The sequence below is a fragment of the Staurois parvus genome, unplaced genomic scaffold (assembly GCF_062004578.1).
Source record: "Staurois parvus isolate SC_StPar_1 unplaced genomic scaffold, SC_StPar_1.0 ptg000195l, whole genome shotgun sequence".
NCBI classification, from domain to species: Eukaryota; Metazoa; Chordata; class Amphibia; order Anura; family Ranidae; genus Staurois; species Staurois parvus.
In genome coordinates, this window is record NW_028317991.1 from 2,501 (window position 1) to 18,271 (window position 15,771).

The 15,771-nt window shown below is 42.2% G+C and overlaps 1 protein-coding gene across 1 annotated transcript in view; it reads left to right on the top strand.

Annotated features, from left to right (window-relative positions):
• Positions 1–13,582, top strand: part of RIPK4 (receptor interacting serine/threonine kinase 4) — a gene marked incomplete at its 5' end in the record, with an annotated part of 13,929 nt that extends 347 nt beyond the window's left edge. The window contains 5 exons of the mRNA XM_089677974.1: positions 1,428–1,477; positions 6,517–6,675; positions 10,571–10,677; positions 11,150–11,408; positions 12,648–13,582. Coding sequence (XP_089534100.1) covers positions 1,428–1,477; positions 6,517–6,675; positions 10,571–10,677; positions 11,150–11,408; positions 12,648–13,582 — 1,510 coding nt within the window. The remainder of the gene's footprint in view (positions 1–1,427; positions 1,478–6,516; positions 6,676–10,570; positions 10,678–11,149; positions 11,409–12,647) is intronic.
• Positions 13,583–15,771: the final 2,189 nt, after the last annotated feature.

Genomic DNA, 15,771 nt, shown 5'->3' on the forward strand with positions numbered 1-15,771 from the left:
CTAGCTTTTTGTGTTCAATAAAAGTGCGTGTTGAAGATTTTTAAGCTCCAAATAAAATGTTACCATCTTAGAGTGTGAACGTGCCGAACCCTCCATTAGCTTTCTGTTGCTGTGTCCATGTTGGGGAAATTTCCTTTGCTTCGTCTTTAGGGTTACCCAAGACAGTAAGTGAAAGCAAATCTCCCAGCAAGAACATGGACAGAAATAAAAACATGGCAGAAAAACCAGAAGGCCAGTGGTGGAACCCTGGGACTTGGCCAAGGTGTCTAGATTTTGGGCTGGGAGCTTCTCCACACCCAAGGATTTCCATTGTTTCCTTGGTATGTAACTGAATTGGGTCTGAGATTGACGTGCCATACTGAAATATATTCATCCAGATATAGATTTATTCCAAAATGGGATAAAAGAACTTATGAGCATCTTTTATGTCCCATTTTTGCAATAAATCTATATCTGGATGCATGGACAAAGTGCAGGCCTGCTTTGATTTTTGTAGGGTTTTTAAAGGTCTAAGAATGACGTCCCCTTTTAGGCCTTAATATTGCTAGTTTGCAAAAAATACAAAATTAACTCTTCGCTTACTCCATCCCCCACACATCTAAGTAGTTGACAATCTAACTTTCAGTTGGCTAAATGTAAAAACCACAAGACTATATCCTGTGTACTGCTCTGACTATATGTCAAAGGTATAACAAAGCAAGGAGGAGATGTATGCATTGTGACATAATTGTTGAAATATATACCCTGTAAGATGCTTTTGAAATTACTTAGCTTTGCAGGCATGAGCCAGGCTGAGTCCCATATGGCAATACAGCTTGTTTTCCTCAAGTTCATGTCCGGAGTTTACCTGGCTTTCCCAAAGTTGCTGCTACATGACAAAACGGGGTTTACTCTAGTTTGCACCTCTCCAGCAGGACATGCTCATTTTTTGCTTATCTCCCCTTCTGCTCTATTGCCCTGTGTAATCTCTGAATTAGTGGGGATGAGGGCCTATGAGAACTCTCCCTGTGCCCATGAGACCATGCTTGGCCAGTCACTGTCACGTGATCTGGAAGTTTCAGATATTTTCTTTGCTCTTGGTGACTGAATGGAGTGACATGGAAAGGTGAGTATGTGCTGCTGGGGAAGTCTGGGGGATTGAAGCAAACCTCTGCATTTCCCTATTGGGGTAAAGCATGGGCTTGCTTTAAAAAATGAAGTATTGGTCTACTTAAGCCAGTACATGAAGCCATGACAGTTTGCATAGTGCAATAGCCCAGTACAGCCAATCGGTAACCATTTTTTTTAAATAGTTTTTTTTTTTTTTTTTTTTACCCCAAGCTGCTAAAATAAATCTGGTTTACCATTATTCTTGACCGTTGATTGGTGAATATCTGCTTAACCTATCTGTTTTTTGTATTTTAATTTGTTTTCGTTTATTTTTCCAGTTTCGCAGTTGTGATTTGGGGAATCCTTACCCAGCAGAAGCCTTTTGCAGGTAAGTCTCCATCTCATTTGCATCATTCCTAAATCCCAAGGCTGGACTGTGCTGTCTGTAGGAAAGCCTGAATCACAGGACTGTCCCAAATAAATAACCGGAAAAAAGTCCACATACCTGTATATGGGCTTAAGGCCCAACTCAGGGAAACCTGAAAACTATCCCATGCAGTGGGGCTGCATTTGTGCTGAAAGGGTTAGTGTTGCTAAACCCACAACAGTAAAATCAGTCTGTATATGTAGTAAAACATGCTGCTGCTTATACTCACTGTGGAACCTAAGGGGTTTATCCTCTGCACTGTGTAAAAAGACTGTTTGATCCTGTCTTCTCTGATCCTCCCCTTCTACTGTCCCAAGTCCATCTGTTGATAGTACAGTGCTCTAGGAGTCACTCTGCACATGCTCAGTTTAGTGTATATTGCTAGAAAGGTGTGTGTTTTGTGTGTGTGTTTTGTGTGTGTGTTTTGTGTGTGTGTTTTGTGTTTTTGTTTTTTTTTTCCCTTTTTGGGTGTGATTAGCACAGGGCCAATCAGACGGAGGGTCAGGGGTCATGCAGACTCGTAGGACAATCATAAGAGAATGAAAACTCCTCCTACAAGCTTTAACCAGTGCTCAGCTGGACACTGATAGTCACAAGACTGCTATGTAATACTGATGAGAAGTTATTTAGCAGTTTATATTTGCTAAAATAATATATTTCCATGTTGTGTGCACTGTGGGAGACCAGATGTAGTGAATGCAGGGTCGTGGGAGACCAGATGTAGTGAATGCAGGGTCGTGGGAGACCAGATGTAGTGAATGCAGGGTCGTGGGAGACCAGATGTAGTGAATGCAGGGTCGTGGGAGACCAGATGTAGTGAATGCAGGGTCGTGGGAGACCAGATGTAGTGAATGCAGGGTCCGGGGAGACCAGATGTAGTGAATGCAGGGTCCGGGGAGACCAGATATAGTGAATGCAGGGTCGTGGGTGACCTAGATGTAGTGAATGCAGGGTCCGGGGAGACCTAGATGTAGTGAATGCAGGGTCCGGGGAGACCAGATGTAGTGAATGCAGGGTCCTGGGTTTGGTAACATTTTTAATTGTTCATTTAGGTCAAGGGGACTTTTTAAAAGTAGATTTGCATACTTGATCCTCCACTGGCCCCCCCACAGCGCCTTCTCCCCTACGTTGCAGCGGTCTATGCTCCTGACGTCATCAAGAGCAATGCAGGGTCCATTTGCATTGTACGTGATGATGTCAAGTGACAGTCCACCATCGGAGCGTGGAGTTAACCACTCTGCTGGGGGAGTGGAGGATCAGGTAAGTAAAAACTTCTCTCCCCTAATGTGATGAGCAGCCCCACCGCAAGGGATCATATTAAAATTCCCCAGAGGTTGGCTTTAACTACAGTGTCCTATGTACTGGGATCCCTGACCAGGCTGTGGTGTTGTCAGGACTGCCCTGAATCACAAGACTGAATTCAGTTCAAGGAAAAAAGTCATTGGGGTTGATTTTTATTGGAGCTCTCACAATCTGGTGAAGCTGTGCATGGTAGCCAATCAGCTTTTAACTTGGTTTGTTCAGTTAAGCTTTAGCAATAAAACATGGAAGCTGATTGGTTACTATGCAAAGATGCATCAGAATTTGCACTCAAGTTTTTTAGTCAATCTCCGGTGTTGTTCGTTCAGTTCAAATGCAAATCGTTCAGTGACATACAAAGCTATGAATGGTGTAATTTGTTAAATACCAAACAAAGAGCAACATTACTGCCTCTAATAGGATCCACATGTAGGTAAGGTGTGTCTTTTGTACATTCAGTGCTGACATTATTCTCTATAGATTATGGTGACACACCTGAAGAGAAATTTTAGTTCCAGGTTTGGTTTTATGCCTTTTTTTTTTTTTTTTTTTTTATTTCGGCTGTAAGCTGCCCTCTCAGACTATACAGGGTTTGAGATATGGATTTGTATGTATTTGCCTTTTTACTTTGTGTTTCGCTTTAATTTATGTATAAAATCCAAGTGCAGCCCTTATAAATATAATGATGTCCGTAATTCAGACCAAATAAGATATAGATTTAAATTCGATATAAATAAATGAAAAGTTCCTAAAGTGACAATCCATGCTTAAGGTGCCAGTTGTAGTAATGCTTCAGTGCTTGTGCTTGAAGGTGTGGTAAAATTACGCACTCACCTGATGCGTATTGGAAATACGCATGTAAATATACACTCGAGGTTCCCCTTTTAAGGAAGTGAGGCCGAACATGGAATATCCTCCCTCTGGGTAGTGTGCAGCACAGCAGATACTCCCGGGTTGTAAGGGAATCCAACCAGCCAGAGGTCCCCTTTAAGGGATGGATGGGTGTTGCAGCCTGTGTACAGGGACTCCCTCCTCTGGATACTGGGATGGATTACAGCTCTTGGGTGGGCTCTGGAAATCAATAGCTCCACAAGGGAGCCAAACAAAAGTGCCCATAGTGTAGTAAATTGAATAAATATTTATTTCCAAAAGAATCAATAAAAATCCGGGGGTGAATTGCAGTAGTAATGCAGGGGACTAACCGTCCACTCAGTAAGATGGCCGCTGGACCTTCACGAGGCTCCAGCGGCACGGCGTATTGGCTAAATTTTAATTTGTGATTAACAATGTAACTTTTTTTTTTTTTTTTTTTTCGAAACTGATCGAACAAAAAAAATATGCAGTGGTATATTTTAACATACCCAAGGGGGAAAAGTTCATAGTTATGGTTTATACACACTGTAACTGCAGCAGAGTAAAATCGGGTCTCCTGTTCTGTCAAAGCTATACAGCCTGGCAGAGCTGTGTAAATCTCAGGACCGGATGGACAAAAATACAGATCCTTCGGCAGCTGTATTTTTATCTGTGTGTCTGTTTGCCTGGCATTCGGCTTTAACTTGAAGTACAAGTTCAACCTTACTTTTTTTTTTCTTGTTCTCCAACATTTTCTGCTGTGACACGCTTCACATAGTCCGTTTCCGGTCGGCTGTCTGATTCTTTACTGGGCAAGCCGGGACGCATACGTGCAGCCCATGCTCCCAGGCAATCTTCACGGTTTGACTGATGGTTTAATAGCTGTGCGTGGGTGGAAGGATGTATGCAGTACAAGGATTGTTTTTACTTTCTCCATTTTTTTTTTTTGGAAAGGACATGCAGGTGAAACCTACCAGCCCGGTGATTTATACAAGGGTACCTATACTGGCTGTGACCAACCTCCTGCACCTTACTATTGGCTCATTACTAACCAACAGCAAAAGGGAGACCAGGGCCAGCGACCACACAAGCTGCTCAGTATTTGCATTACAGAGCCCTTTGGGTTTTGGGGGTTCCAGGTCACTAAACATGGAATCAGATGCAGCATGCAAGCACTTAAAGGGGACTTTACAAGTCATTGTAATGCATCCCCACCCAATATCCTCTATAGTTCTATAGACTGTGTTCCGACGCTTTTTCCTTTTTGTCTTTGGACTGTTGATGAGCATCTCTACACTGGCGATTGCCACCCTGAACTGCATTTTGGAGAATGCCCAGCATACCCTAGCCCTTTTCTCCACAGCCTGACTGTCCCTGGCCCACCTCTTTCATATATTCACTGGATTTTTTTATTATTATTATTATTATTATACAGTATTTATAAAGCGCCAATGGTTCACTCAGCGCTGTACATTACAAAGGGGGACAGAACATGTGACAGAACAATACTAATACAATGCAAAACATGAGGGGATCGAGGGCCCTGCTCTTTCGAGCTTACAGTCTAGGAAAGGCTGTGCATCACATGTGGACATTACCTAGGGCAGTCTGCATGTAAAGGCAACCTACCTTGAAATGTACACTTCTCCAGGCGGACATCCACCTAACAAGGTATTTTGATATTTTCATAATTTCTCCCAAAAGTCAGCCCACTGCTTGTATCAGGGCTCTTGAGAGAGCTGTACTGAGTCAGGATGCTGTGTTGGTTTCAGGAAGTTATGTACTGGACCCAGTTGGTGTTCCTGGTTGGGATATTCCCAAAACACTTGATTCCTAATAAATATAAGCGGGCTACCCGGTGTACTCCATGGTACAAGTCTTAGCTACATATTAAAATACAGTGTGCACAGCTTGCACCTTTTGGCCGAAACACGTTAGGTATGCACACCTTTCGATACTGTGAGGCCATCACTGCATCTTTATGCTCCTCTATTAAATGTAATCTGGAGTAAAATGGGTAGCCAGCTTATACTACATTTCATAGAGGAGCATGAAGACCTAGACCCAGTGATGGCCTCACGGTATCTAAGGTGTGCACACCTACCACAGTGTGCACAGCTAACGTGTTACAGCCGAAACGTGTTAGCTGTGCACACTCTGTATGTTAACATGTAGCTAATCAAGACTTGTATATGGAGTACATTGGGTAGCTGGCTTAAATTTATTACAAGTCCTGATTAGCTACATGTTAAAATACAGTGTTCACAGCTAACGCGTTTCGGCTGTAACACGTTAGCTGTGCACAGTGTTAGGTGTGCACACCTTAGATAACGTGAGGCCATCACTGGGTCTGGGTTTTTATGCTTTCCTATGCAATTTAATAAATCTAAGCCTGGCTACCCAGTGTACTCCATAATACAAGTCTTTTTTATTAGCTACTTGTTAAAATACACAGTGTGCACAAACAATGTGTTTTGGCCGAAATGCGTTCACTGTGCACACGGTGTATTTTAACATGTAGCTAACTCATTTCGGCCAAAACACATTCACTGTGCACACTGTATTTTAACATGTAGCTAATTAAGACTTGTATTATGGAGTACACAGAGTAGCCAGCTTATGTTACATTTCATAGAGTAGCATAAAGACCCAGTGATGGCCTCACTGTATCTATCTAAGGCATGTAATATAAATGGAAAGGTTTGTTTTAAAAACAAAAAATGGTATTAATGAAGAGGGAGGAAGCCGGGAATGGCAAAAATATAAGCTGTTCACCCTTTAGCTCACTTAAAGCTGAGGTTTAATTTATTATTCTTTTATCTACATTGCTACGTTTGTGTTGTTTATAGAGGAGAAGAATATTCTGCACATCATGGTAAAGGTCGGAGGTGGTCTGCGACCTGACCTGGCGCTCATTACAAGAGCGAGACCTCAGCAGTGTGACAACATGATCAAACTAATGCAGAGATGCTGGAGAGATAAGCCCAGGGAACGGCCACCATTTCAAGGTAAGAGTTCAGCCGACAGCATAACCATTAACTGACCATCTGTGGAGGAGCAATCAGTGGGTGTGTTTCAGATCGGCCAATTTGGGTAAACTGCAGTTCTTGGTTTCAGTGCCCCCCCCAATCAACTGACCGAGGAGCTTGCAGCACCTTCACAAGGGAGACAAGCGGGGGCAGACTGACAACTCATGGGGCCCCCAGGCAATAGGGGATCATGGGGCCCCTGTGTTCTTGCCCAAACTCAAAAAAGCCTATGAAAAAGGTACCAGGGGCATCTCATGGGGCCCACCTACTGACCTCGGGCAGTACCAAATGGTCAGTCCCCCCCCTGGAGACAAGGATTTCACATGACTCTTGAGGGCACAATGGAAGGTTGAAGTGGCCACCATTAAAATTAACCTGTTAACCTGCATGAGCAAGTTCATTTTAAAGTGACCTTGTGGCTATAGTCAAGATTTTAAATGAAGTCAAACCTGTAAACTGCCAATCAGGGGCGGACTGACAACTCATGGGGCCCCTGGGCACTAGGGGATCATGGGGCCCCTGTGTCCTTGCCCAAACTCAAAAAAGCCTATGAAAAAGGTATCAAGGGCATCTCATGGGGGCCCCTACTGACCCCGGGCCCTCGGGCAGTGCCCGAGTTTCCAAATGGTCAGTCCGCCCCTGCTGCCAATACTTGCCTTTCCTTGCCTGGATCCGTGATCTCCATTCTGATGCTGAGAATTCTTCTGCTAATCTCTGTGCTTTTGGGGGCTTCTACTGTCCCAGCTCTCGATGGTTCCTCTCTCTGACCTCCATGTCATTACTGTATCTTGTATTGGAAGGAGGTCCACAGAAAAAAATATTGAGAGCTGCAAGGAGATTGACATTGTTCTACATCTGGAAACCCATGACATACATACATACATACATACATACATACATACATGGACCAAGTCAGGGGCGGACTGACCATTTGGAAACTCGGGCACTGACCGAGGGCCCGGGATCAGTAGGGGGCCCCATGAGATGCCCCTGATACCTTTTTTCATAGGCTTTTTTGAGTTTGGGCAAGGACACAGGGGCCCCATGATCCCCTATTGCCCGGGGGCCCCATGAGTTGTCAGTCCGCCCCTGGACCAAGTTAGACAATTTACCTACCAGCAGGGCTTTGGATCGTAGGAGGAAACCAAAGTACCTGGAGGAAACCCACTCAAGCTTAGGGAGAACATGCAGAGTCGATAAAGGTATATTATAATAGTAGTAGTGATAACGGAAATAAATATATTCATAAGAAATTTTGGTAAAATTTTGATATAGCAAAAAAAAAAATTTACACAACTTTACATTATAATTTTATAATCTTGACTGTGGCCACAGCATCACTTTTTAAACTGAAGTTTGCAAACTTTTTTTACATCTTTTATGCAAGTATTATGTCTATAGGAATACAATTATAATCTAGGGATATTTTTTATTTATTTAAAAATATTCCTATAGGGCCATGTCATGTGATTTGTTTTAGTCGTTCTTTGCGCAGGAAGTACGACTTCCTCAATTCCACACTTAAAAGTTTGATTAAAAGTGTAAACATCTCGCTGCCCAGACATATTGCAGGAAGTGGGCCGAGCCTGCAGCATTGTGTGAGAAATGTTTTCATCTAGACTTGCTGAAGGCCTCCCAGTACAGCTGAGTCTTACACTCAGGAATGTGACCGACCCACTACCTGCAAGTCCTGACAGATCATGCCTGAGCACGCAGAAAACCCGTGAAGCAATCCTTCATTTAAAGGGACTTTTTTTTTTTTTTTTTTATCAGCACACTTTTGGAGTTGAGAAAATATTTTTTCCTGTAATGCTGTTTGTACAATACTGCGATCAGGGGTGGACTGACAACTCATGGGGCCCCCGGTAATAGGGGATCATGGGGCCCCTGTGTCCTTGCCCAAACTCTAAAAAGCCTATGAAAAAGGTACCAGGGGCATCTCATGGGGCCTCCTACTGGCCCCAGGCCCTCGGGCTGTGCCCGAGTTTCCAAATGATCAGTCTGCCCCTGACTGCGATTAAAGTCATGCAAATCCAGACTGAGCAGAAGGAGAAGGTCCATGATGCAGTGCAATTGACATTCCAGCTGAATCATTGCTGAAATAAACCAATTAGCTGCACTGTTCTCCAGCCCTTTTATTTTTAGTCTGTGAGGCTAATAGTCTAACATACATGTGCAGATTTGTCTTGTAGACCCTTGCAGGATGAATGAGCATTCACTCGATTCCCATGAACATGGATGGTGGCTTCTCCCCTGCCATCTATTGTATTCAGACAGCCGCAGCACCTATGGCTGTCTGAATAACCAAACAGTGACTTCATCTTATAGACTGCAGTCTCCATTCATCTTGACAACTTTCCACCAGGCTCAGTTGATTTTTAAATTGACTTTTGTTGAGCCAGGTCGTTCCCACAGGGCTAGCCACTTGAAATTTAGATGACTCAGCCGGAATCGGCCAAGACTTGAGCCGTGTATGGTAAGCTTTTGGGTTTAAAGAAAGTTTCCATGTTATCAGTTCTTTCTGAAAGCCTTGTTCCTTCAGATTTCCTAAAGTGAGTGGTTAAAGCTGACTTACTATGAAAAAATAGAAACCCAGCTAGTCCCATGCAACCCAAACAAAGTTAGCAGCAGCAAAGCTTTAAAAATCCAAGATTAATAAAAAACAAAAATAAAACTGCTCACCCTGGCCTAGCTTCCAGGTGGCATCATCTTGCCTTACCTCTGTCTCTTATAGATAGCTGGGCACTCAAAATCACAAAAGAATGCATCCAAGCCCATTGCATTAATGGGTTCATGTAGGGTTTTGAGGGGCCAGGAGGAAGCAGTGAGGGGCGATGAGGTCACTTGCACCTCCTGGAATCCAGGAGCAAAATTAGTGTTTTATGTTCTTGTGACCTTTTGTCAATGGTTTATTTACACCATGCCTCTGCCTTTGGGAGTCAGACTTGTATATGTCAGCCTTGCAATGCCTCATGGGATTTGTAGTTCAACAACTGGAGGACCACAGGTTGAGCACCCATGGTTTACATGGTGGTGGTTTGGTAGAGAAGTAGACCTTCCATTTGCACAGAAGGTCTGCTATAAAGACTGTGCTTAATTTGGGATTTTTTTTTTTTTTTTTTTATTTTTTTTTTTAATAGAGGACTTTTTGAAGCTGCCTTTAGTACACCTGCATCCAGACTATGGGTATGAACCATATTCGTAGCAAGCAGCAAATTTCTAAAAGCATTTCAAAACAAACACTCCCTGACCTCTCTACCTGCACGTGTTCTAAAGTGATTCATTTTCAAGAATCACAAAAAAAATTCAAGAAAAAGGATAAAGAAAATGTGGGTCCAATTCTGAGATTTCGCTGCTTCCTATGATTGAGGATGAATAGCTCCACAGTACATGCTGCTACACAGGGTGGTCATTTTTAAAGCTTTTACACCTGAAGAATGTGTACATTTTATTGTCCATAGTCTGGGCACAGCTTCACTTTAGGATATATTTATACATCATTGTTTACATTGATGTTTTAAGAAAAAAAAAATTGCTTCCAGCTATAGTCCATACCATTTTATTATTATTATTCAGGATTTACAGTATACAGCGCCAACAGTTTTAGCCTTGCTTTCCAACATGATAGAATATATATATATATATATACACACACACACACGGCCATATTTGCTCATGGTCTATGAATGCTGTGCCTTCAATGTAGTCATGCAACATGTTGAAGTTACTGCTTTTCAGTTGAAGTGTGCAATCTCTAGTTCTCTTCCGAGTTGAATTGCTCAATGACCACATTTGATACACTGGATCTTTTAATATTACACTTTTTACGCTTCGTTGCATTTCAGTAACCCTGTGACCTTTTCCCCCCCATCAGAGATCACCTCAGAGACAGAGCTGCTGTGTACAAAGCATGAGGATGAAGCCAGCTCCATGTCAAGTGCAGAGAACCTGGCTCAAGCCACCCAAGACCCAAAACTTGAGGTATTTGACTTCCAGGAACATTCTTTTTAGGAACAGATGTGAAGTATGGGTTACAAATGAATGGGTGCCAGTTGTCACAGCGTCCTTTGTTTCCATTAGTCCCTGGAAAAGCTGGTTCTAGGAAATGTCCCTTAGCTGTAGAGTGGAAAACCAATAATTTTCATTGTGTCTAGGTTTCAGTGTGTGTGACCCCACTGGGGAAATTTTACCTCCTTTCCCATCACTGTGGTTCTTGTACATGAATCGGGAGATGTAGTTGTCACCGAGACAGGAAGGCACACAAAACTGTAAAAACACTTTGAGAATTTCCAGACCTTCCCCACTTTACTAAAAAAATGTTTTTTTTGTGTCCTCACTTTCCCATCAATTCCTGTCCTGTTTTTTGGGGGTTATAGAGACCTGGCAGAAGCTCTGATATTTTGATAGCCATTTCTTTAGATCTTATGTTTTTTTTTTTTTGTTTTCTTTTTAGGATGTGGCCTGTCAATCAGAACCCAAGAAAAGTCCCACTCCAGTGTTTGATAAAGATTACAGCCTCTCCGAGCTGCTATCCCAACTAGATTCTGGGATCTCCCAGACCATGGAAAGACCTGAGAGCCTTTCTCACAGTGAGTCCGATCCTCAACTGGCAAACAGCGACAAGCGCCTATCCGGAATCTCCTCCATTGACTCTGCTTTCTCCTCCAGAGGCTCTCTCTCCCTGTCCTTTGAAAGAGAGTGTTCCGTAACAGGTAATTTATTGTCTGAAGAGATGTCTAATTATTTTGTTGGCACCTAGTTTGTTTTTGCAGGGTTACTTTTGACGTAACAGAAGAATAATCCCTTTCCTTTTGGAGAGTATTTTTGTTTTCCATTTTTTTTTTAGGGTCTGAAATCAAAGGCCTTCATTTTTCTGACCCTGGCTTCTGACCTAGTAGCTTCTATTGAGGCACATGGCTTTGCCCCTCTTATGATCTGTCCACAATGAGTTGGGAATCCATATCAATACATTGTATACCTGTATGTACCTTGTAATCCATTCTTATTTGCAACCCAACGGACATATTTTGGTGCACTGTAGCTCCTTTGTGCTGCAGCGCACGAGAATGCAAGGATGCACAACATTTAAAAAAATGGTGCAGGACCGATTTTATCAGGCATTAAGGCGCCTTAACAGCCATTCATATCAAATGGGCTGCCTAGTACAATCCACCTCCATGCAAAAGACATTCCAGAGGGCCGGCTCACCCTTTATTGCTCTTTGGTAATGTATGCGCTGCAACATGCTTCATCACGCACATCTTATTCATTTTTAATGGTTCTCAACACTGAAAAAATTGCTCCCACTTTTTTTTATTTTTACCACAATACATTGTGCATAATGAAGCCGCATCAAATTGATTAATTCGTTCCAGTTTTTCCATCCTTTTAAGCATGTCCACAATTGGGCTGACTGTGCAGTCAAAATTTACCAGTTCAGCAGAAACGGTCCAAATTGCAGTCAGTGCTTGGCAGTCCTTGCTCTACAGAAGTCGGTCTAACACTGGGCATGTTGGAAAATTTTCTTCATCAGCGTCTGCAGCTAATTTTCTGCAGCCACTGATCAGTGTATTCTGACAATGGTGGGTACTTCTTTTGGAATGCAATGCCCCGGTTGGGGGATTCCCCCATCCACCTCGTTTTGTGTAGGACCAACTTTAAGCTGACGAGCTTAATGCAAAGCAACTGCTGCCAGTCCTGTCTCTGTGCTGCATGCAGGAAGAATACATGATATGCTAAATACAGATTTGGCTCCAAATGCTAGCTGTATGGTAAAATAATTTCAATGTATTTATAACTTTGGTTAACTAGAATGTGAAATTTTTGTTCCTGAAATTGTCCTCGATTCACCGTAAATAGATGAGTGTACCCTTTTTTTGAGTGTTTTTTTTTTTTTTCCAAAATTTAGAATAGTTTAATTCTTCTAATCTTTTTATTCTTTTCCTACACAGATCTCAGTACCACCGAGATCCAAAAGAAGAAGCTGATTGATGCCATTGTATCTGGAGACAATGCAAAGTTACTGAAGATTCTGCAGCCTCAAGACGTTGAACTGGTTTTGGATGGAAGGTCCAGTCTCCTTCATTTGGCCGCTGAAAATGGACAGGAGGAGTGTGTGAAGTTACTACTTTTGTACAATGCCAGCCCTAACATGACCAACTCAAAGGGCTCCACCCCACTCCACATTGCCACTGAGAAAAAGCTGAAGAGTATTGTGGAGCTCCTTCTTTCTAAGAAGATAAATATCAATGCTAAAGATGAAGATCTGTTCACTGCTCTACATTTCTCAGCTCAAAATGGAGACGAGTCCATAACTCGTCTCCTCCTAGACAAGAATGCTTCACTCAGTGAGGTTGACAGCAAAGGCCGAACACCCCTACATGTCGCTTGCCAACATGGTCAAGAAAGTATCGTCCGCCTCTTTCTCCGGCGAGATGCTGATGTAGGGGTGAAAGGACTGGAAAACTGGTTATCCTTGCATTACGCATCCTGGCAGGGCCACCTAAACATTGTGAAGCTTCTTGCAAAGCAGTACAAGGCCAACCTTAATGCCCAGACCTCTGATGGAAGAACCCCTTTGCACCTAGCTGCTCAAAGAGGTCATTACCGAGTGGCTCGGATCCTTGTTGAGCTCGGCTGCAATGTGAACCTTCCAAATTCACAACTGAAAACCCCCTTACACATAGCAGCTGAGACTGGCCACACCAGCACGGCGAGGCTTCTCATCCACCACGGTGCCAACATTAATGCCACCACTATAGAAGGCTACACTGCTCTTGATCTAGCCAGTCATCATCGTCATTATTCCGCCGTTAAACTTATCATGGATGAAAGATCAAATATCAAATATGAGGAGGAATCCATTGTATTTGTGGAAAACGTATGAGGGATTTATTTTTTCAAAAACACTGGCGTTGTTTGGATCTTGTAAAGATCCTGATTTGGCTTGCAAGCATAAGCATGTGCTTCTGATTTACATGGATGTTAATCTATGGGAACTCCAGTGCAAATGATAATGTCCAAGCAAGTCTTCAATAGTGACTTTTTGACATACCTTTCCATTCAAAAGCCAAGTTAAAAATGACAATGTAAAATTGTGGATTTTGTCGCATAATTCAACGAGAAGAGGAAACTCAAACCAAAAGGAAACCAAACATAACTTCCTCCTTGGCATCATTTTTTTGCTTTATTCCTGTCCATTCATGGATGATATTTCATTCTCTAGAAACATTTCTGCATCATCTATCTCAACCTTAAGACTTGTTGCAAGCTCGTATCTCATCTAATGAAGCTCGGCGAGGAAACATGAACAAAAAATATTGCTAATCATGTACACACGTATGGTCAATGACCACATTTTTTTAACTTTTTTTTTTTTTTTTTCTATCTTAAAATATACAAGTATTTTTTAACAAACTGAAGATTTTATGGTTAATCTAGTACTGAAATGGCTAGCAAATTTTTTTTTTTTTATACTTGGGACCCAACATTTTAGAAGGCAATTGGCAGTGTGCAAAGTGGAGTAAATGCTCCTTGTAGCATTTATTAAACTCAAAAATCAGAACTCTTTTCATAAATCTTCCAATGAGGACACTAGTTCTGGCGACCTGCCCAAGGGATTCCCTTAATTTGCAGAGATTTCCTTTCACTTCCTGTTTGGCTATGATGCAGGGAATAAAGCCAAATCTTCAAAATGGGGAACAGAAGGTGGAGGAAATCCTGATGGGTGTTATAACCCTCCCTTACGCTATCCAAAATGGGGAAAAAAAAGTTTTTTGCCTATAGTTCTACTTTGAGAGCACACGTTGACCAAGCCATGTTCAAGATCAGAAGATGCATACATACGCACTTTTTTTTTTTTTTTTTTTTTAAATAGTGATTTTCTAAAATAACACTTAAAACTGAGATTCTTATCCTGCTGTTAAAAGCTATGTGGAGTGAGTCTGATTTCTGCATGCACTACAGTTGCCTTAGAAGCACAGTTCACAAGAATAGAATATTTTGTAAATTTTGGACCTGGTAGCTAAGTTGTCGTGTGTGTTTTTTTTTTTTTTTTTTTTTTCCCATCTGCACATCGCCAAAATGCAGATTAGACTACGTGAGGTTGACTCCCAGTCTTGTGCAATCACCGATAATTCTGGGAATCAAATGATCCATTATAGTTTGCTTATCCGTTTTAGCTGTTACAAGGAGAGGTTTCTCCTTTGCTGCTCTTCCGTCCTCCCCCTTTTTTTTTTTTTTTCCCCCCTTTCAGATGCAACAAGAGGATGTGGCCTTGCTTGATATTGCAAGTGCAGTTCAATCAACCACACCAGCATTTGTGCAAAATTAAACAATGAATTGTGCTTGTAAAGGTTGACCATCTAAAACAGATCTTTTAGATTTTGGGAAATGTTTTACTAAAACCGGAGCACTCAGAATCTGGTGCAGATGTGCATAATAACCAATCGGCTTCTAATTTCAGCTTGTTCGATTTAAACTTGGACAATAAAACCTGGAAGCTGATTGGTTTCTCTGCAGAGCTGCACCAGATTTTGTGCACTCTAGTTTTAGTACATAACCCCCTTTGTGTTTATGGCCAAGTTAGTTGAACTGGATACCAAATATGTAGGTCTCGGACACTCAAGTTTTTTCTATTGGCATACCACTTTGATTCAAATGCTGCAGCCATTACAAAGCCAAGTGATGGCATTGGTACCATAGAGGACAACGTTTTATAGTGAAACAGTGCTTTGCCCATGCAGGGCAAAAAAAAAGGTTTCACTTTAATTGCCCCTCCTCCATTCTCAACATATTCAACTTACCTTTGCTCTCCTGTTTTGTTAAGCTGCTGGGAGCAGGAAAAGCTGCATTGTGCAAGATACAAATGTTAAATGAGTTAATGTCACATTAAATGAGTTGCATGCTCCTCCATACCCACAAGTACTGGGTATTTTCTTCACTTCTGCAGCTGAACAGAGCAGTGGGGTTGGGGCAGGGGCGGACTGACCATTTGGAAACTCGGGCACTGCCCGAGGGCCCGGGGTCAGTAGGGGGCCCCATGAGATGCCCCTGGTACTTTTTTTTTTTTTTTTT